Consider the following 17,111-nt stretch of genomic DNA (forward strand, 5'->3'; position numbering starts at 1 on the left):
CTTACTGTCATGCACTCTGTGTGTTCTTACATTTTTAAAAAATGGGGTTCAAAATCATGTGCTTGAAGCAAGACCTTTCACGATTTTGAGTGCTCTAAACCTCAGCAGTCGCTTCACCTTAAGAAATCTAGACAGTAATTATTTTAAAGATACAAAAACACCCTCAGGTTAATTCTGACTCCTAGTGACAGGATGAAAACCAAAAATCTCAACCACCCATTGCTATCAAGTCCATTCCAACTCACAGTGACCCTGGAGGGCAGGGTAGAACTGCCTGTGCTTCCCAAGATTGGAACTCTGCAAAGGAGAAAGCCTCATCTTTCTGAGCAGTTGGCGGCTTCAAACTGCTAACCTTGGGATTAGCAGTTCAATGTGTAACCAGTATACTACCCAGGACCCTATATAAAATACTGCCATTGAGTTCCAAAGTACTGGCCTGGAGGTTAACAGCTACATTAACCACAATGCCACCAGGGAGGGACTTGGCTCTTACCTGTGGAGGCGCTGGTGGCTTTGAACAGTCAACCTTGCGGATCACATTCCAACATATAACTATACCAGAGACCCTATGGTGTTCTGTAATTGTTTATAAAAGAAAACCTTACCTTTTGCCTTCCTAGTGGCTGATGGGTTTGAACCATTGGATTTGTGATTAGGTGCCCAATGCTTACCCAACAGTATAAGCAGTTTGGTTTACATTAAGAAAATGGGGAATAAAACTGCCATTGAGTTGATTCTGATTTATAGTGACCCTATAGGACAGAGTAGAAATGCCTATGGGTTTCTGAGGCTGCAAACCTTCATGGGAACTAAAAGTCTTCTTTCGTGGAGCAGCTGGGTGCTTGAATTGCTGACCTTGTGGTTAGTTGGCTTTGCAGTTAGTTGCCTATGCCAGTTAGAGATGAAAAAGGATATCGCAGCATTCGAACTTAATTTGGTAAACTACCTACTTTAAAAAATTTAAATCTTAATTTTTTTTCAAAGACTAGAGTAGATGTTTAGATGCTGAGTTTAATAACACTCGTATCTAAATCCAACTAGCAATAACTGAGTTACTTTGGGTAACACGTTGGACAAATTTTAAGTAAGCGACTTTTTAGCGTGAAGCATGGAAAATGCACTTCAGCAAAAATCCTCAGATCACTAACTAGGGGCCATGCACTCAACTGAGTACTTTAATGATATCATTTAATTCTCGCAGTCATGTTGGGGTTCATCAAGTTGGTTCTGACCCTTAGCAACCTCAGGCACAATGGAAATAATGCCCTGTATTTTGCCGTCCTCACAACTGTTCCTAGCTCTGAACCTATTGTAGCCACAACCCAAGAGAGGTAAATATGGTCATTTTATTAAACAGGACAGAGAAGGTAAATAACCGCTAATCTGGCCAAAATGACACTGCCTAGCGTGCTAAGAGTTGGAATTTGAGCCCATGTAACAATCCAGGCTTATCTACCACACTACTACTACTTTAAAGGAAAGCCCAGAAAATTAAAGAAAAACCCTGGAGGTGGCACGCAAATTTACACTGAGAGAAGAGAACGTTTCTAGTTCTCATTTGTTAATATGGAAAAAATCTGACACAAAATTTTTTAATTTATGAAAATCCCTTATATTTTCCTAAAAATTATTTATCAGGTTGTGTCTTTAGAACTTTTATAAAAGCATCTTTTGGGACTTCAATGTTGCCAATTTTTCTCAGTTTTTTCTTCCCTTCTGCTTGTCTCTTCAAAAGTTTCATTTTTCGAGTAATATCACCACCATACTGTAAAATATTTTTTTAAATTTAATTACAAATCAATATGAAAAATTAAATTATACCATCACACCAGCCCTAATATCAGGAGGTAGCTATGTGAAAATACCAAGTCTAAATCCCTTTCTAATTTACTCCAATTAGTTACTTAAAAAAAGACTGCATATCTAAAACTGTTACATGCCACATTGGGCCAGGCTTGAAAATATGGATCTGTAATCTAATACAGAATTCTAAATCACATGGGCATAAATGTAAGTTATATTAAGCATTCAGAAAAAAGTTTTATCTGTTTAATTCCCATAAAAATTGTCTTTTTAATATCCAAATTCAGCAAGGAGAGTTAAATTCCTACACTTCTCCCACAAAACCAGTCTTCAAAAAACCTTTTCATTACTGTATAAAAGGTATTTTAATAAGAAATAAGAATGTAGTCAAAATTAAAACAATCATGATTAAGCTGAAATTTACTTATTTAAATTGAAAACTAATATATTTCTACTCATGAGACAGTTTTATTATTACAAAGTAAAAAAAATACATACACATTTTGCCAAAACATTTTTCCTATACGCTTTCACACTGTAAAAGAGAAAATTTTGTTAAGTACATAATTTCATTATATTGGTTACGAGTACTTTATTCCCCAAAACAATCTTTATGGAATTATCAAAATTAAGATATAGCTCAAATGCTTTAGTATTTTCATGTATTTAACATAAAATGGCATATGAATTCACCATATGAATACCAATATAAATTTTGTTCAGGAAATTTGGTGAAAATTTAGCCATGTGATTAGCTTCATTAGCCATGTTTGAGCTTGTGGGACTGGTTTAACTTAACTATTGAAAAATATAAATTTAAGATGGTTAATGCTTCTTTACTAACCAGTGAATTTGAGTCAAGAGTAACTGGAAAAAAAAAATAGTATGTTATTAGACTTAGGCTCTCAATTAACTCATTGCAGGGAGAACTAATTTTAATAGAAGCTTCAAAAGTTTGTGGGGGAAGCCCCTTATCCTTCTTTCAACTTTCCCAAACTTTATGAAGCACCCTTGGATAGGAACCCAAGGAAGTAATACTGTATATACTTGAGAATAAGCCAACCCGAGTATCATCTGAGACACCTAATGTTACCACAAAAAAAATTGCATAGAAAATGTGATAAAAAACTCGGCTTATACATGAGTGTTTACGGTGATTATTTCTATAATTTTGTTTCTAAGAAATTTACAGATCATCCTAATTTTGAAAACCTCCAATTTTCAAGGATTCTATTGAAAGTTGTATCTCTTTTCTTTGGAAGTTATACCCCTCAGCAGACTTGGTTTGCATGATTATTTGAAAGACAGCTTGTTCCAGGATGTGTCCTCATTATGAACTCATTATGTGACTTTTCTGTAAACACAAACTTGTAAGATGTTTACTGTTAATGTATACATGAAACTTTCTCCTATTTTTTCTCCTATCTATCTATCTATCTATCTATCTATCTATCTATCTATCTATCTATCTATCTATCTTGAACTATAGTAGTTGTATTCAAAAGAACATAGTACTATTAATGTTCATTTCTTATCTGATACATAACCTGCCTCTGGGAAAGGGGTATTAAGTGACTCAGGTTAAAGTAAGTTATAATTCAGTTTGTCTTTGGGAAGAATAATCTAAAACCGTTTTGTTCCAGTGGGCTTATAAATTACCTAATTAATTAAAACTAGAAAATTGATCTAATTTCCATTACTCAGGAATTCAGTAAAATTACGTAAGCTGAATTAAAAGCAATTTCTCAAATTAATATAGAATAACTAAATTATATCACCCAATCAAAAACAACTGATTAGGTTAGTGGAAAGAAGAGTCACGTAGCTCTACCATCGACAGACTTTTCTACATATAAGTTGAAGCCAATATTATTAAAAATTTTTCTTGGTACATAATTCCTAAAACCAGCTTTGATATAGAAATGATTTCTACTTACGTTTCTCTTGCAATGATTTTACTTCCAATAGCAGCTTGAATAGCTATTTCAAACAGCTGCCTGGGAAGAGAATCCTTTAGGCGTTCACATATGACTTTGCCAACAGCATGTGCTTTGTCTCTGAGAAAGAAATGACACAACTCCTTACATAAGCAAGAGAAGAATACATTTGAAGTGGCTTTCAGGTAGACCCAATGTAAGAATGATTTGTTTAAGAAAGTTCTAATGGAACACGATAATCATAAACATCTTTGTGAAACAAGTTCTAGTTGAAAACTTTTTTTTTGGTAAATGCTTTCAAGATTTCTCCCATGAATTGTGTATTTTAATAAGCATATAAAGCAAAAACAATCATATTCAATATAATTGTGAAATAAAAATAGTATTTAATAATCCATTAAATTAAATTAAAGGTACATTTCAAAATAAAATCCATTCTTGATATCACCTTGTTCAGCTAGAGAACACAATTATTAGCATTTTACAGGAGCAGGGTCTGGTAACCTGCCTAAGAAAATCAGCCAATGCAGCCTTGTGATCACCATAGTCACAGTGGTCCATTGGTACATACACAGTCCTATGGATAGCAGTTCCTTTTATTGCTCATGAGGGCTGACTTGATGGCAGTTAATGACAATTTAAAACATTCTATTAGTCATTTAGTTCTATTAGTCATATAGTATTTATACCTATTTAAAGTTTGGGTCATATATTATTAATGTAAACATTTTCCAGTGTCACTATTCTACAATAGTTTTATAATGACTTAAAATAGGTTGACTAATTGCTCTGTGGTTTATTTAATGAAGTTCCATTTATTTAGTTTTCATGAATATAAAAAATACTTCAACTTTAATCACAGTTTAAAAAGAGTTTTATTTTTGTACATGGTAAGGGAACAATTGTTTCTATAACACTAGTCTATTTGGCTATCATAATTTATTCCTGCTTTGTAGGAGGCGATATAGTGGGTCATATGTTGGGTTGCTAACCACCAAGTCAGAAGTTCAAAACCACTAGCCCTCCTGTGGGAGAAAGAGCAGGTTTTCTACTCTCATGAGAAATTCGTCTCAGAAATCCAAGGCAATTCTACTGCGTCCTACAGAGACTCTGAGTTGAAATCAACTCGACAGTGAGTTTGCTTTGTATTTTTCTGCAGGTGAAAAGGTAAAAAATGGATGACACTACAAGTACAAGGAAATTCTCTTAATTACCTTTAAAAGTTTCTTTTTGTGAAATGCATCTACTCAGATCAAAATGAACAATAACTACACACGTCAAAAGTAATTACATTCACATTCTATGATGTTTACTTTCAACTTACTTGTGTACAACTGTTACTAGCTCATCTACAATATTTCCATTCAGTAGAATATCCATTTTTACAAGTTCTGCAGACTGGTAACCTGCATCTTCATAATCAAAACTAACAAGAAAAAGGAAAAAAAGTCCATTTGTTACACATATTTATCTTTACTTGTATTCTAATTTCCAGATTACTTTTCTAACCTTTAACAAGCATCTGTTCTGTGCTTTCTTCTGTCCGCACCCCCCACCCCAATCCACTGCTCTAAAACCACATATACCTTTCTATCAAAATATTAAATACATAGTTTCAGGTTAATGGATCTAAATGTCCAGAGCAAGCCACAAGACCTTCCTCATCTTTATACATTTAGATGAAACGAAGGGCAAAATAATGAGTGGGTGTACTGAGTAGGAGGGGCTGTTGCAGAGTGAGGGAAGCATGGTCTAGAGTAGGAAGCTGAAGCAGAGAAGGAAAACGGACCAAGAAACAAGCTACCGAAGGCAGATGTCGATTCCTTCCCAATGTCCTCAGCAGCTAGGTGTTCATGTGCTAGGTTTCTGTTTAGTTTTCAGTAAGGACACCAATATGTTTGCATTAACAAACATGACTTTTTTGATTTATGTCTGGCTATTTAGTGTCACACCTTTGATCAAAAACTTTTGTGAGAATGCATATAAAACACTTAAAGTGCCTTTAAGTATGACAAGTGTTTAGAACCTGTGTTAGCAATGTAAACAACTGACTGTCAGCCGAATGGCACCCATGCAAGGTCTGGTGATTTCTCCTATAAAAATTACACCTAAGAAAACCCTGCGGTGTGATTGTAATTTGTTAATACATACGAGCTCCATGAGGCTAAATTGACTTAACGGCTTATTTTATCAGTAGGAATATAGCAATGCCTATAATGCTAGTAAAAACTGTAGTGTGTATAGTGACATTTTTAATTTCACTTAAAATTCTTTTTAATATGGACAAGAACACGTAGGTCCTTGTTGTATTAATCATACAATAAACTGGTGGTCCAACAGAAAATACAACCAGACTGCTTTGCTATCTTCATTGTTCCACAGGAACTTTCCCTGCCCTTCGTCAAGCTGGCCTTCCCTCTATGTGCTCCTGTAGAATAGGGCACTGGTCGTTTTGCCATAGACATTTTGTTCCTGGTCAAGGCCACTGCATGGAGATTTCATAAATACAAAGGGACCATATAAAATTTTAAAGATTGAGATACACTTGTCTTTTTAAAATGTATGAAATACTACTGGGTTTATATAGCATAAAAATACATTTCAAACCCAGAGATAATAGCTTTTAAAATTATGTATAATTTTGAATCAAAAGATGACTACACATTTTTACATTAGACCGCCACTCAAGTACTTACTCAATGCAAGAACGCTTTGTTCTATTAAACTAGTATTCCATGATGTACACCTTCCTGACATGATCGCTGACGACAAATGGGTGAATAAGCAAATGTGGTGAAGAAAGCTGATGGTGCCTGGCTATCAAAAGATATAGATAGCATCTGGGGTCTTAAAGGCTTGCAGGTAAACAAGCAGCCATCTACTCAAAAGCAACAAAGCCCACAAGAAAGAAGCACACCAGCCTGTGTGACCATGAGGTGTTTAAGGGACAAGGTATCAGGCATCAAAGAACAAAAATCATATCATTGTGTGCCCACCTTCCTGATATGATCACTGAATACAAATGGGTGCATAAGCAAATGTGAAGAAAGCTAATGGCACCAGCTATCAAAAGATATAGCGTCTGGGGTCTTAAAGGCTTGAAGATAAACAAGTGTCCATCGTGCTCAGAAGCAACGAAGCCCACATAGAAGAAGCACACCAGCCTGTGTGGCCATGAGGTGTCAAAGGGATGAGGTATCAGGCATGAAAGAACAAAAAATCATATTATAAATGAGTATGGAGTGGAGACCCAAAGCATATCTGTAGGCAACTGGACACCCGCTTCCAGAAGGGTTTCGGGAGCAGGTGAGCCAGTTAGGCTGCAGGGTAGCAATGATGAAACATACAACTTTCCTCTAGTTCCTAAATGCTTCCTTCCCCCACCACTATTGTGATCCCAACTCTACCTTACAAATCTGGCTAGACCAGAGGATGTACACTGGTAGATAGGAACTGGAAACACAGGGAATCCAGACCGATGATCCTCTCACAACCAGTGGTGAGCGGCCATAGTTGGAGGTTACAGGGAGGGTGGGTTGGTAAGGGGGAACCCGATTACAAGGATCTACGTGACCTCCTTTTTGGGGGACGGACAAAGAAAAAGTGGGTGAAGGGACACGTCACACAGGGTAAGATATGACAAAATAATGATAATTTATAAATTATCAAGGGCTCATTAGGAAGGGGGGAGTGGGGAGGGAGGGGGAAAATGAGGAGCTACTAGGTGTTCAAGTAGAAAGGAAATGTTTTGAGAATGATTTTGAAAACAAATGTACAAATGTGCTTGACACAAGAAGAGTTGTACGAGCCCCCAGTAAAATGATTTTTTAAAAAAAAACGAGCTAATAGTTTAGGTTAACCGTCCCCCAAGTTAATTCAGGTACTCTCTGACACCTGCAAGGCTCCTGGCTTTTAGCTTCTCTCATCTTAAAAGCCTCATTAGCATATGTTTTCAAGGCAGTTGAAATTGCTAAATAAGTTTAGTAGTACTAGTATACATTGCTGATAAATATTTCAAAAATTTGCACAGGGATTTGAGTTTTCCATTAAATGTTACCTAGCATATCCAGAAGATAAAGATTTCAAGGAATCATAAAAATCCACCACAATTTCATTCAAAGGAAAGAGATATTGAAGCATAACTCTATTTTGATCAATATACACCATATTCTTCTGAACTGCTCTTCGAGCCTAAAAGGGAGAGAAAATAATTACTTAAGTATAACCAATTCAAATACTGAATTAAGTCAACATAGATAACAATGATCAAGTTGCAAATCCTATTACAACTCCTGATGATAGTGGAAACTAAATATTCCTGTAACAGTCTAGTAAAAACTTGACGATTATTTTATACTTCCTAGCACGGCTTTTAATCTTTTCTTCATGTCGAACTTTCTCTTTTTTAGTTAGTGTTTTATTTAATAAGCAATCAAATGAAAGTAGAGACCAGAGCCCTATTGAACAACAAAGGAACTATAGACCCTGAGCAGCCTAGTGTGTGAGGGAGAATTCAAATCTAAGCTCCCAAGAACCATTTGAGCGTTCTTTCTAAAATGGTAATTGCCTTTCCCAATCTGGAACGCTTGAACTATTTTAACTTGTCTTTGAAACTATGTCCAATTTCGAGACTGCAAGATAGCTTATGTATTTCCACCTACTCAGAATAAATAAAACATCAGATTTCTTTCGTTTTAAATCAAGTGCATTAACCCCTGAAAAAATACTGATCACATTTTTCTTATTTAAAATAAAGTCTATATATAGCCACATCACTATGTACAGATAAAGAAGCCCTTGTGATTCCATCGACTAGCTATGAGGCCACTAGACAGAAGATCAACAGTTGAAACTCATGAAATAAAAATGAGACTGTCTGCATCTTCAAAGACTTACAGCTTTGGAAATCTGACATAGGGTTGCTACGAGTCAAAATCAATGTGAAAGCAGGGAGAGTGTACACGGATAGTGTGTGTGTGTAGATATATAAGTATAGTTTAGTAAGTTTAAAATGCTTAGCAAAAATATATTTTCAAACTTGACTATGAACTAATGTTTCAGATGACTAATGCATACATTTGTATTAAACTGGATTTTACACAGGTACTTTCATACCTGGCAAAGCATCATTATTTTTCCAATGTATTCATCTGGTGTGATAATAGTACCCAAAACAACTGGCTCCAAATACTCTGTTACTTTTGTTCTATCAGGGAACTGTGCAGGATTGATGACTGTAATTTCTTTTTCTCTATATTCCTAAAAATCGGAGAGAAAATAAAACAAAGTTCACAATAGTTAAGAACATCTCGTAATATAAAAACTATACTATTTCATAATAAATAGTAATTAACTTACTGTAGGTTGGGATTTACTTTGCTAATGATTTATTAGAATTAACAAAGGGATTAAGCTAGAATTTCATTACAGCATATTTCAAATTTTTAAAAAATTCTATAATAACCTTTTAATCAATGTAATGGCATAAAAATGAAGACATAAAAAAGTTGCAAAAAGATTTTATAGTGGTCCACAAAGTCTTTTACTGACATGTTCAAAGACCTGGAGTTAAAAATCCAAGAGAGTAGTAAATGGTCAGCATGTCTCAAGCTAAAAGAACTGAAGAAAAATGTCAATCCTTATGTTACAATATTGAAGAATTATATATCCAAATACTGAATGATACAGGAATCAACAAAAGATAGATACAATACAGAGTCACTGTGTCAAAAAGAAGTGGTAAGCATCGGAACATTTCAGGAGATACTAGCAACCGAGAGCAGTAAGGGACGCGGACCAAGTTGCACTGAAGGCACGAATGAAAATCAAGATTCCAGAAATTGATGTATTACCAATTAAAGTAAGGGGCATACAACACTAGAAGCACGTACTCTTCTATGCCCAGAGATCTGGAAAAAAGCTACCTAGCCAATAGACTGGCAGAAGTCCACATATGTGCCTATTCCTAAGAAAGGTGATCATTAAATAATACAATGAAACTATGATTTTTATCACAAGTAAAATCTTGCTCAAGATCATTTAAAAAATGGTTACAGCTATACATTGACAGTGCACTGTCAGAAATTTAAGCCAGATGCAGAAGAGGACCTGGAACAAGGAATATCCTTGCTGATGTCAGGTGGACACTGAGGACAGCAAGTTTGATAAAGGTAGTGATTGGCACAGTGGCTGCAACAATGAGCTCAAATATAACTACAGTAGGACTAGGCAATATTTTGTTCTTTTGTACATAGAATTGCTATGAGTTGGAAAAACAACTTCTAAATAATGTGTTCTTGTTATTGACATTTATTAAATACATTTCATTTATTGTTTAAAAGTGCAGTTGAAGAATACTCATAATCATAGCTCTCACTGTAACTATAATCACTAAAATAAATTCATTTTGCTGTAAATTATTTGCCAGTACCAAAGTTAGTATTTGATTAAAATATTGCCACTTAAAATGTAACTTACTGTATACACTCATGTAAAAGCCGAGTGTTTCAGCACAAAAAAATGTGCTGAAAAACTGGGGTTCGGCTTCTACATGGGTCAGTGGTACCCCAGCGAAGCGAGGTGTAACAGAAAGAGCACCCGTTATCTCGTGAATGATTGCCATTTCTCCGCTGTTCATTCAAAGCCCCCACTGACAAGACTTTGAATGTTTGTTTACTTACATGTAACCAATCAGAGCCATCCTATGACGTGGCTCCAATTCGCAGAAGCACCCTTAGTGATTCACTTACACCAGCAGCTGATGTGGTAAGGATGTGTCTGTGTCTGTGCTCCGTCTCTCCCCTCTGGTCTCTGTGTTAATTCACATCCTGTATCCCCCACCCGAATGGACTCCACCCCCTCCTCCCAGCTAACATGGGGGGGGAGGGACCGCATTACCATGAAAGTTCTTTTTCAAAGTCTTGTTTTTTAATTCTATTAGAATTGGATACTCTTGAACCAAAACAAAAGCGCAAGAGCAGAAGAGAGCAGTAACAGTATTGCAAGTAGAGAATTCTGTGTTGACGAAAAGGAAGTGAGGGAGTGGCGGAAAATGAAGGCTGACTAGGAACAGATTCCAAAAGCTAAAAGCTCTTCATTGCGGTTTAACATCTTCTTATGGGGATCTATGGGGCTCTAGAGAGTGAATGGCACACATAGGTTATGGAGTGTCCTCAAAATAATTACAGTGTAACACACATGGGATTCCGCATAATTGCTCTACAGATGGCAAAGGATAATATAAAGCACCAGGCATTAAAAATTTGCTGTGTCAGCAGGATGGTGTACCCGCTTCATGAATAGGTTTGGCCTATGTTTGAAACAAAGAGCAAAGATTTCCCAGAATTGCCACAAGACCTTGAAGAAAAAATTATGTCATTCCAGTCATTATAAAACAAAGAAGGATTTATAATTATGACCTGGCATTTATTGCGAATATGGATGAATCTGCCATGACTTCTGATCTTCCAAGCAACAGAACTGTGGCAAGTTTAGGACAAAAAACCATTTTTCTCAAAACCACAGGAAATGAAAAAAACACTTTACAATTGTTCTATCATGTTTGGCTAATGGAACTAAGCTGTGTCCTGTCATTATTTTTAAAAGAAAGACCTTGCCTAAAAAGACCAACTTCCCACCAAGAATTACTGTGCGTGCACATGTTAAAGGCTAGATGGATTAAGACGGAACCCAAAAATGGCTGGAAAAAATTTGGAACCGACGACCAGGAGCAGCCTTAAAGAAAAACCATCATTACTTGTTTGGGTTATGTTCAGAGCCCACTTATCGGAAGACATTAAAAAAATTGGCAAAATCTGGTAAAGTTACTTTCGCCATTATTCCAGGTGGGCTTACATCTGTACTGCAGCCTCTGGATGTATCTTTGAATAAGCCTTTTAAAGACCGCGTGCGAAGGATGTGGCATGAATGGATGTCATCTGGTCAAGCCCGACTAACAAAAGAAGAAAATCTCACAAAAAGCCTGACATAGAGTTAAAAGCAAAGTGGGTTCGAGATGCATGGGAAGACATTCCAGAAGACATGGTGTGACGTGCCTTCCAGAAATGTAGTATTAGTAATGCTATGGATGGCAGTGAAGACTGCGCTTTGTATGAAAATGACAGGTGATGGTGATGACGGCGATCTCAGAGAGGACAGCATCTGTGATGACCTCACACCAGCTGAAGCTCTGCATTGGGATACGGATGATGACGAGGAATCCAGTTTTGAAGGATTTTAACTCTACATTTTAACTTGCTTGCTGATTGAGCTCAGGGAATAGTCAATACTCTTAGGGTCTTATAATTGTTCATAACTTATTATTTTTGTTGAACCTATTTTCCACTTACTATGCTGGTTTACTAATGTTAAATGACTTCTTGTCCTTTTATTTGTGTTTTTTATTTAAAATAAATATTTAAATACATTACCCCACTGATGTCTCAATTTTCAGTAATTTTATTTTCATTTGTTTTTGATTATTGAAACTCACCAATAACTTCTGCATTTTCCACTCTAGGCTTATACTCGAGTCAATCAGCTTGTCTGGTTTCCCAGGTAATAATTAGGGACCTTGGCTTATATTTGGGTCAGCTTATATTCAAGTATATATGGTAATTATTTCCTCTAGAATTAATGTAAAATCTAAAAATGCCCAGTGCCATATAAGAATATGTCACCTCTTGTACATTATCCATTACATAAATTATAAATTTTTCTTTATGTGAAGGATTTTGAAAAGTATTATCATCACTTAATCTAGTTTTCCCCCCAAATAACAGAATATTTCTACAAAGAAGATGAGCAGGCTATGTAAAATAATGCAGAAGAATTTGCAAATTTTGTCTATATTATCTATAAAGTAATTCAAATTTTGCTATTTCTATTTAAAAATTAAATATATTAGGATTAATAGCTAGGATGTTAACAACATACTAAAAAAGTTTATCTTGCATTCTGCATACATACACATAACAGTATCCTCCTGTAATTTTCATAAGAATACTAAATATTATTGTACCTTTATCAATTTTGCTGATGAAAGGACAGCTTTATATGGAACAGTAGGAGTTGTCAAAATAACAGAAGCATTATATTCTTGCTCTAGCCGCTGGTTGAAAACTTCCATATGTAAAAGTCCAAGAAATCCCAACCTGCAGGGGATACAAGCAAATTCCATGTTTATTTCTCAATGACTATATTCTTTTTGTTAAACATGTTGATATGCGGGGGTACCCCCCAAAAAGAAAAAATCTAAGCTGGGCAGAGCTTTCATAGTACACATTTTGTCCCGCTGGATGAGCACTGAGCAACTTGCTTTTTGCACCCAGTGGCCTCGCCTGGGAAGGTTCTCTATGGTCTCAGTGAATTTTTATGTAACAGCCGTTATGCCCAACCTCGTTTTTTTGTGATGCCTGACTTAAGAGAACAGTGTGCAGCTGTGAAATTTTGGTTCCCACTCAGGCAAATGCAGCAGTTGAACACAGCTTACATGGGAAAAACTCAAGAGTGCGAGTGAAATGTTGATTGATGACAGCCTCTTTCTGGACATCTGTCAGCTTCCCAAAAGGAAGAAAATGTTGACTCATAGCGCATTTAGAATTCATTCCACCGGGTCAGACTGTTAATCAAACATTCTATTTAGAGGTTCTGAAAAGGTTGCATAAGTGTGTGACAAAAAAGGCCTGCTTTGTGAGCACAATGCACCTGCTCACACAGCCATCCCAGTGTACCAGTTTATGATAAAAAAGACACCATGCCTCTCTTGCTCTATGCATCTTATCCCCTGACCTTGCTCTGTGTGACAGCAATTTGATGACTTAGAAGAGGTGAAGAAAATGTTCAAAGAATGGAATTGCGTATTTGACAAATGTATAGTGGAGAGTACTTAGAAGATGATAAGGATGCTTTTGAAAAATATTTAAATATATAACTTTGAGGGTAAAAATTCCAGGATTTTTCTGGTGCCCCTTTCTACTTATGAGGAATTTCTCAAAAGAGAAATTCAACCAAGTGACAGCAATTAAAGGTGACTTAAATAAGATTTTAATAAAGTAAGATTCAAATCATATATCTGGAACCACTATGTAACAGCCATGGTATGGCAATCCATGGAGTGATTGGCAGACATAAATTGTTTTCACTCATTTTTACACTAATATGAACTTACCTTCAGAAATGTTCAAGAGTTCTACACCACTTAAACTTTACTTTAAAAAAAAAAACAGGATTCTGTAATGCAAATGAGTCTTACCTCCAGCCAGCACCTAATGCAAGGCTACTATCCCGATGAACTGTGACACTAGAGTCATTTAAAGTCAGTTTTTCTACAGCACTTTTGAGGTTATTGTATTCAGACTGGTCAGTGGGGTACATTCCTGGGGACGCAATGAATTCTAATTACCATAGGTGATAAGATGCCTACAGCTATAATCTAATATACAATGCTACCAAGTTCAGTAATAATCATTTAACTTTTAAATTACTTTCCTATTAATTCATTGACAAAATACTAATTGGCTTCAAAGTATTTTACATGTTATGAGCCTTAAATAAATTTAAAACTAGATCCATACGCCAATTTATTTATGTACATAGCATTTATATATCCTTGGCTAATTAAGAAAATGCAATGTTTATTAAAAAATAGTATGTCATTTCATAACCACAAACTCTTAAGTAGCTAAACATTAAGAACAGAAACAAATACTACATTGAACTTTCAATTTCTAAAAAATTTCCAAAACTGAAGACATTCTTAGAAATTATGATTCATGAATCTTTTACATCTGACACATCTGAAGCTCATGTGCATCAAGTCCTCCAAAGTCTAAATGACTGACTCTGTTAAACATGGGGATTAAGTTCTTAATTCCCAATGAGAGAAACTACAGGGAGGAAAGCAAAGGCTGGTCACTGAGTAAAAAGTGTCCAAGTCTGCCCCCATCTCAGCACTACATAAAACACACTTAATACACTCGAGGTGACACTATGTCATGTGCATACAATACATTACAGTATTAACGAAAGGGCAGCTAAGAAGAAGGTATTCAGTGAGTGTCTACTCATAATTAATAATTTAAAGCTTTTTAGCTATTAAAATGTTTCAGCTACAAACTGGACGAACTCCTAGAGAAACAAAGTAAATTCCTATTACAATGATCTTCATTATTTCACTGCTTCTTTCCATATAGTTACATCACTATATAGGAAATTATAAACTGAGATGTAAATAACACATACACCAACTAAAAAGTACATGCTCACATTAGCAGTGACTTAATGATCGTGCATTCCCTCTTTATTTCAGGCTTTCAACCTCTGAATTTATGAATTCCTCACCTGCAAATACCATTGGTTTCGCTGATTTAAACCCAGGCAAGGGATCCACTGGTTGCTTATGAAAATATAATGTATCTCCTATTTGTGCTTCAGTGACATCTTTCATCCCAGCAATCAGATAGCCCACTTGTCCTGCATATCTAAATAAAATTATTATATGGAAATGATATTTATTGCTCTTTGTATCCAAAGGCATACACATAATTAGCTCCACCTTCTGCAGGAAACTATCACACCCTTTGCAAACAAAACCTGGTCAAATAGAAAGTATGTGCCACACAGCAAGTCTTAAACCCTAAGGCTTAACAGCAAAAACCCTACCACACCTGCCTGCAGTTCATTAACGCAGGACTCCTGCAACCAGTTTAAGGCCGCCTTCCTGACACAATGAAACCAGCATATGCAGAAGCACAGAACTCTTTCTGTAACGTCCATCTCATTAATTCACTGTTACAAATGTGTGTTAAGAGGAGAAAATCAAAACATTTTTGAAGATGCAGAAAAAATGTCAACTCTCAACTCAAACAGACATTTACTCAATGCTCCTCTTGTAGAAGAGCAAATTCCAAGATTTCCTAGTTTCAGCTTAAGTTTAAAAGACAAGTAAATTCCTGAGCACATCTTGTCTAAGAATCTAGTCAACTGATTCCCTAGCACCTTCAAATTCTACATCTAAAAAAAGAAATTAAATTTAGAATGATGTATGAGAACCTTAACCAATATTCAGTAAACTTCTTAGTGTATATGAACGTGAAACTCGAGAGACTCATTTACCAGGGGGTGTCGGGTAGGGGTGTGAATTGACAGCGCTGGTGTTTAGACACACCCTACTAGACCCTGACACAGAGCAAACCAAGCCACAGCCATAGAGTCAATTCCAGCTCAGAGTGAACCTGTAAGGGATTCCCGAGGTTGTAAATCTTTACAGAAGCAAGTAACCTCATCTCTCCTGTAGACCAGAGTTTGACCTGCACACCTTGTGGTTAGCAAGCCAACACACTACTGACCAGTACCGCCAAGGCTCTTTTGACATAGAAAAGGAAGTGAAAAATAAATACGTAAAATAGCTAACTCACACTGCCTTGCTAGCCATTTTTATCACGAGTTCTAATTAATCAGGGTTTTACCATGCATTCTACACTATACTAAAATATCACTTCCTTTACTGCCTTTATATTGAAAAATAGCAGAGACCAAAATGTTCATGAAAAAATTCCATTTTCTTTTTATTATATTTATCCACAAACTTTTCTGAAGCTCCCATAGTTTCCAGTATTAGTTTCATTATATTTCACATAGCCAATTCTGGCCATTAACTTGTATTAAACGTAACTGCTCCACAGGATTTTTACGGCTGTGATGATTTTGGAAGGCCGATCTCCCACAATGGTGCTGTGGGGGTCTGAAATGCCCACCTCTGGGCTATAGTCAGTAGCTGAACTATCTGTGCTGCCTGGCGCTCCTTCTCTGCACTTATGTAGATGAAATAGTCACACAAAGTTAAATGGCAGCTATGGCTGGTCACTAAAATAAACATATTATATTTTAAATTTATATAAGTTTCTACTATCCTTCACATACAAAATTCCTTTTGGCAAAGTATTTACTGTAGAGCTACATTAAATAATCATTTTTGTTTTGATTTTTTTTCCAGTTGAGAATAAGGGAGACAGAAACACACACATTTATTCTAATTACTAGTGGAGATTACTTACAATTTATGAGTTGGTTGCTCATTAGGACGCAGAATTCCTACTTCATTAACTTCATAGGACTTTTGAGTATGTGCAGATACAATTTTATCTCCTTTGCAAACAACTCCATCAAATAATGCTATATTGGCTATCACACCTCTGTACTGGTCAAAGGTGGAGTCAAATACCAAAGCCCTCAGGGGGTTTTTGTAATGCACTTTAGGACTACAAAGAACAAGTCAAAAATAAATGCACACATATTAAATTAAAATATTCAAAGAAGGTATCTATTTTTAATGGAAATATACTTAATTTTAGTACTACTATTCCCAAAAGA

General features: G+C 35.8%; 1 protein-coding gene across 2 annotated transcripts in view; it reads right to left on the minus strand.

Moving 5' to 3' along the window:
- The window catches only part of GUF1 (GTP binding elongation factor GUF1), a 40,734-nt gene that overhangs the window by 16,694 nt on the left and 6,929 nt on the right, over nt 1-17,111 (minus strand). Inside the window, exons 8-17 of one of the 2 annotated variants that reach the window (XM_075544378.1) lie at nt 16,796-16,999; nt 15,081-15,220; nt 13,993-14,116; nt 12,760-12,892; nt 8,856-8,999; nt 7,798-7,931; nt 5,065-5,166; nt 3,741-3,860; nt 2,302-2,338; nt 1,030-1,765 (exon numbers count right to left, since the gene is read on the minus strand). In XM_075544378.1, the coding sequence (XP_075400493.1) occupies nt 1,628-1,765; nt 2,302-2,338; nt 3,741-3,860; nt 5,065-5,166; nt 7,798-7,931; nt 8,856-8,999; nt 12,760-12,892; nt 13,993-14,116; nt 15,081-15,220; nt 16,796-16,999 (1,276 nt within the window). In that variant the 3' untranslated portion in view covers nt 1,030-1,627. Of the gene's footprint in view, nt 1-1,029; nt 1,766-2,301; nt 2,339-3,740; nt 3,861-5,064; nt 5,167-7,797; nt 7,932-8,855; nt 9,000-12,759; nt 12,893-13,992; nt 14,117-15,080; nt 15,221-16,795; nt 17,000-17,111 lie in introns of those variants that run through there. The other variant, XM_075544376.1, reaches the window with a different exon arrangement.

The sequence above is a fragment of the Tenrec ecaudatus genome, chromosome 3 (assembly GCF_050624435.1).
Source record: "Tenrec ecaudatus isolate mTenEca1 chromosome 3, mTenEca1.hap1, whole genome shotgun sequence".
Taxonomy (NCBI): domain Eukaryota; kingdom Metazoa; phylum Chordata; class Mammalia; order Afrosoricida; family Tenrecidae; genus Tenrec; species Tenrec ecaudatus.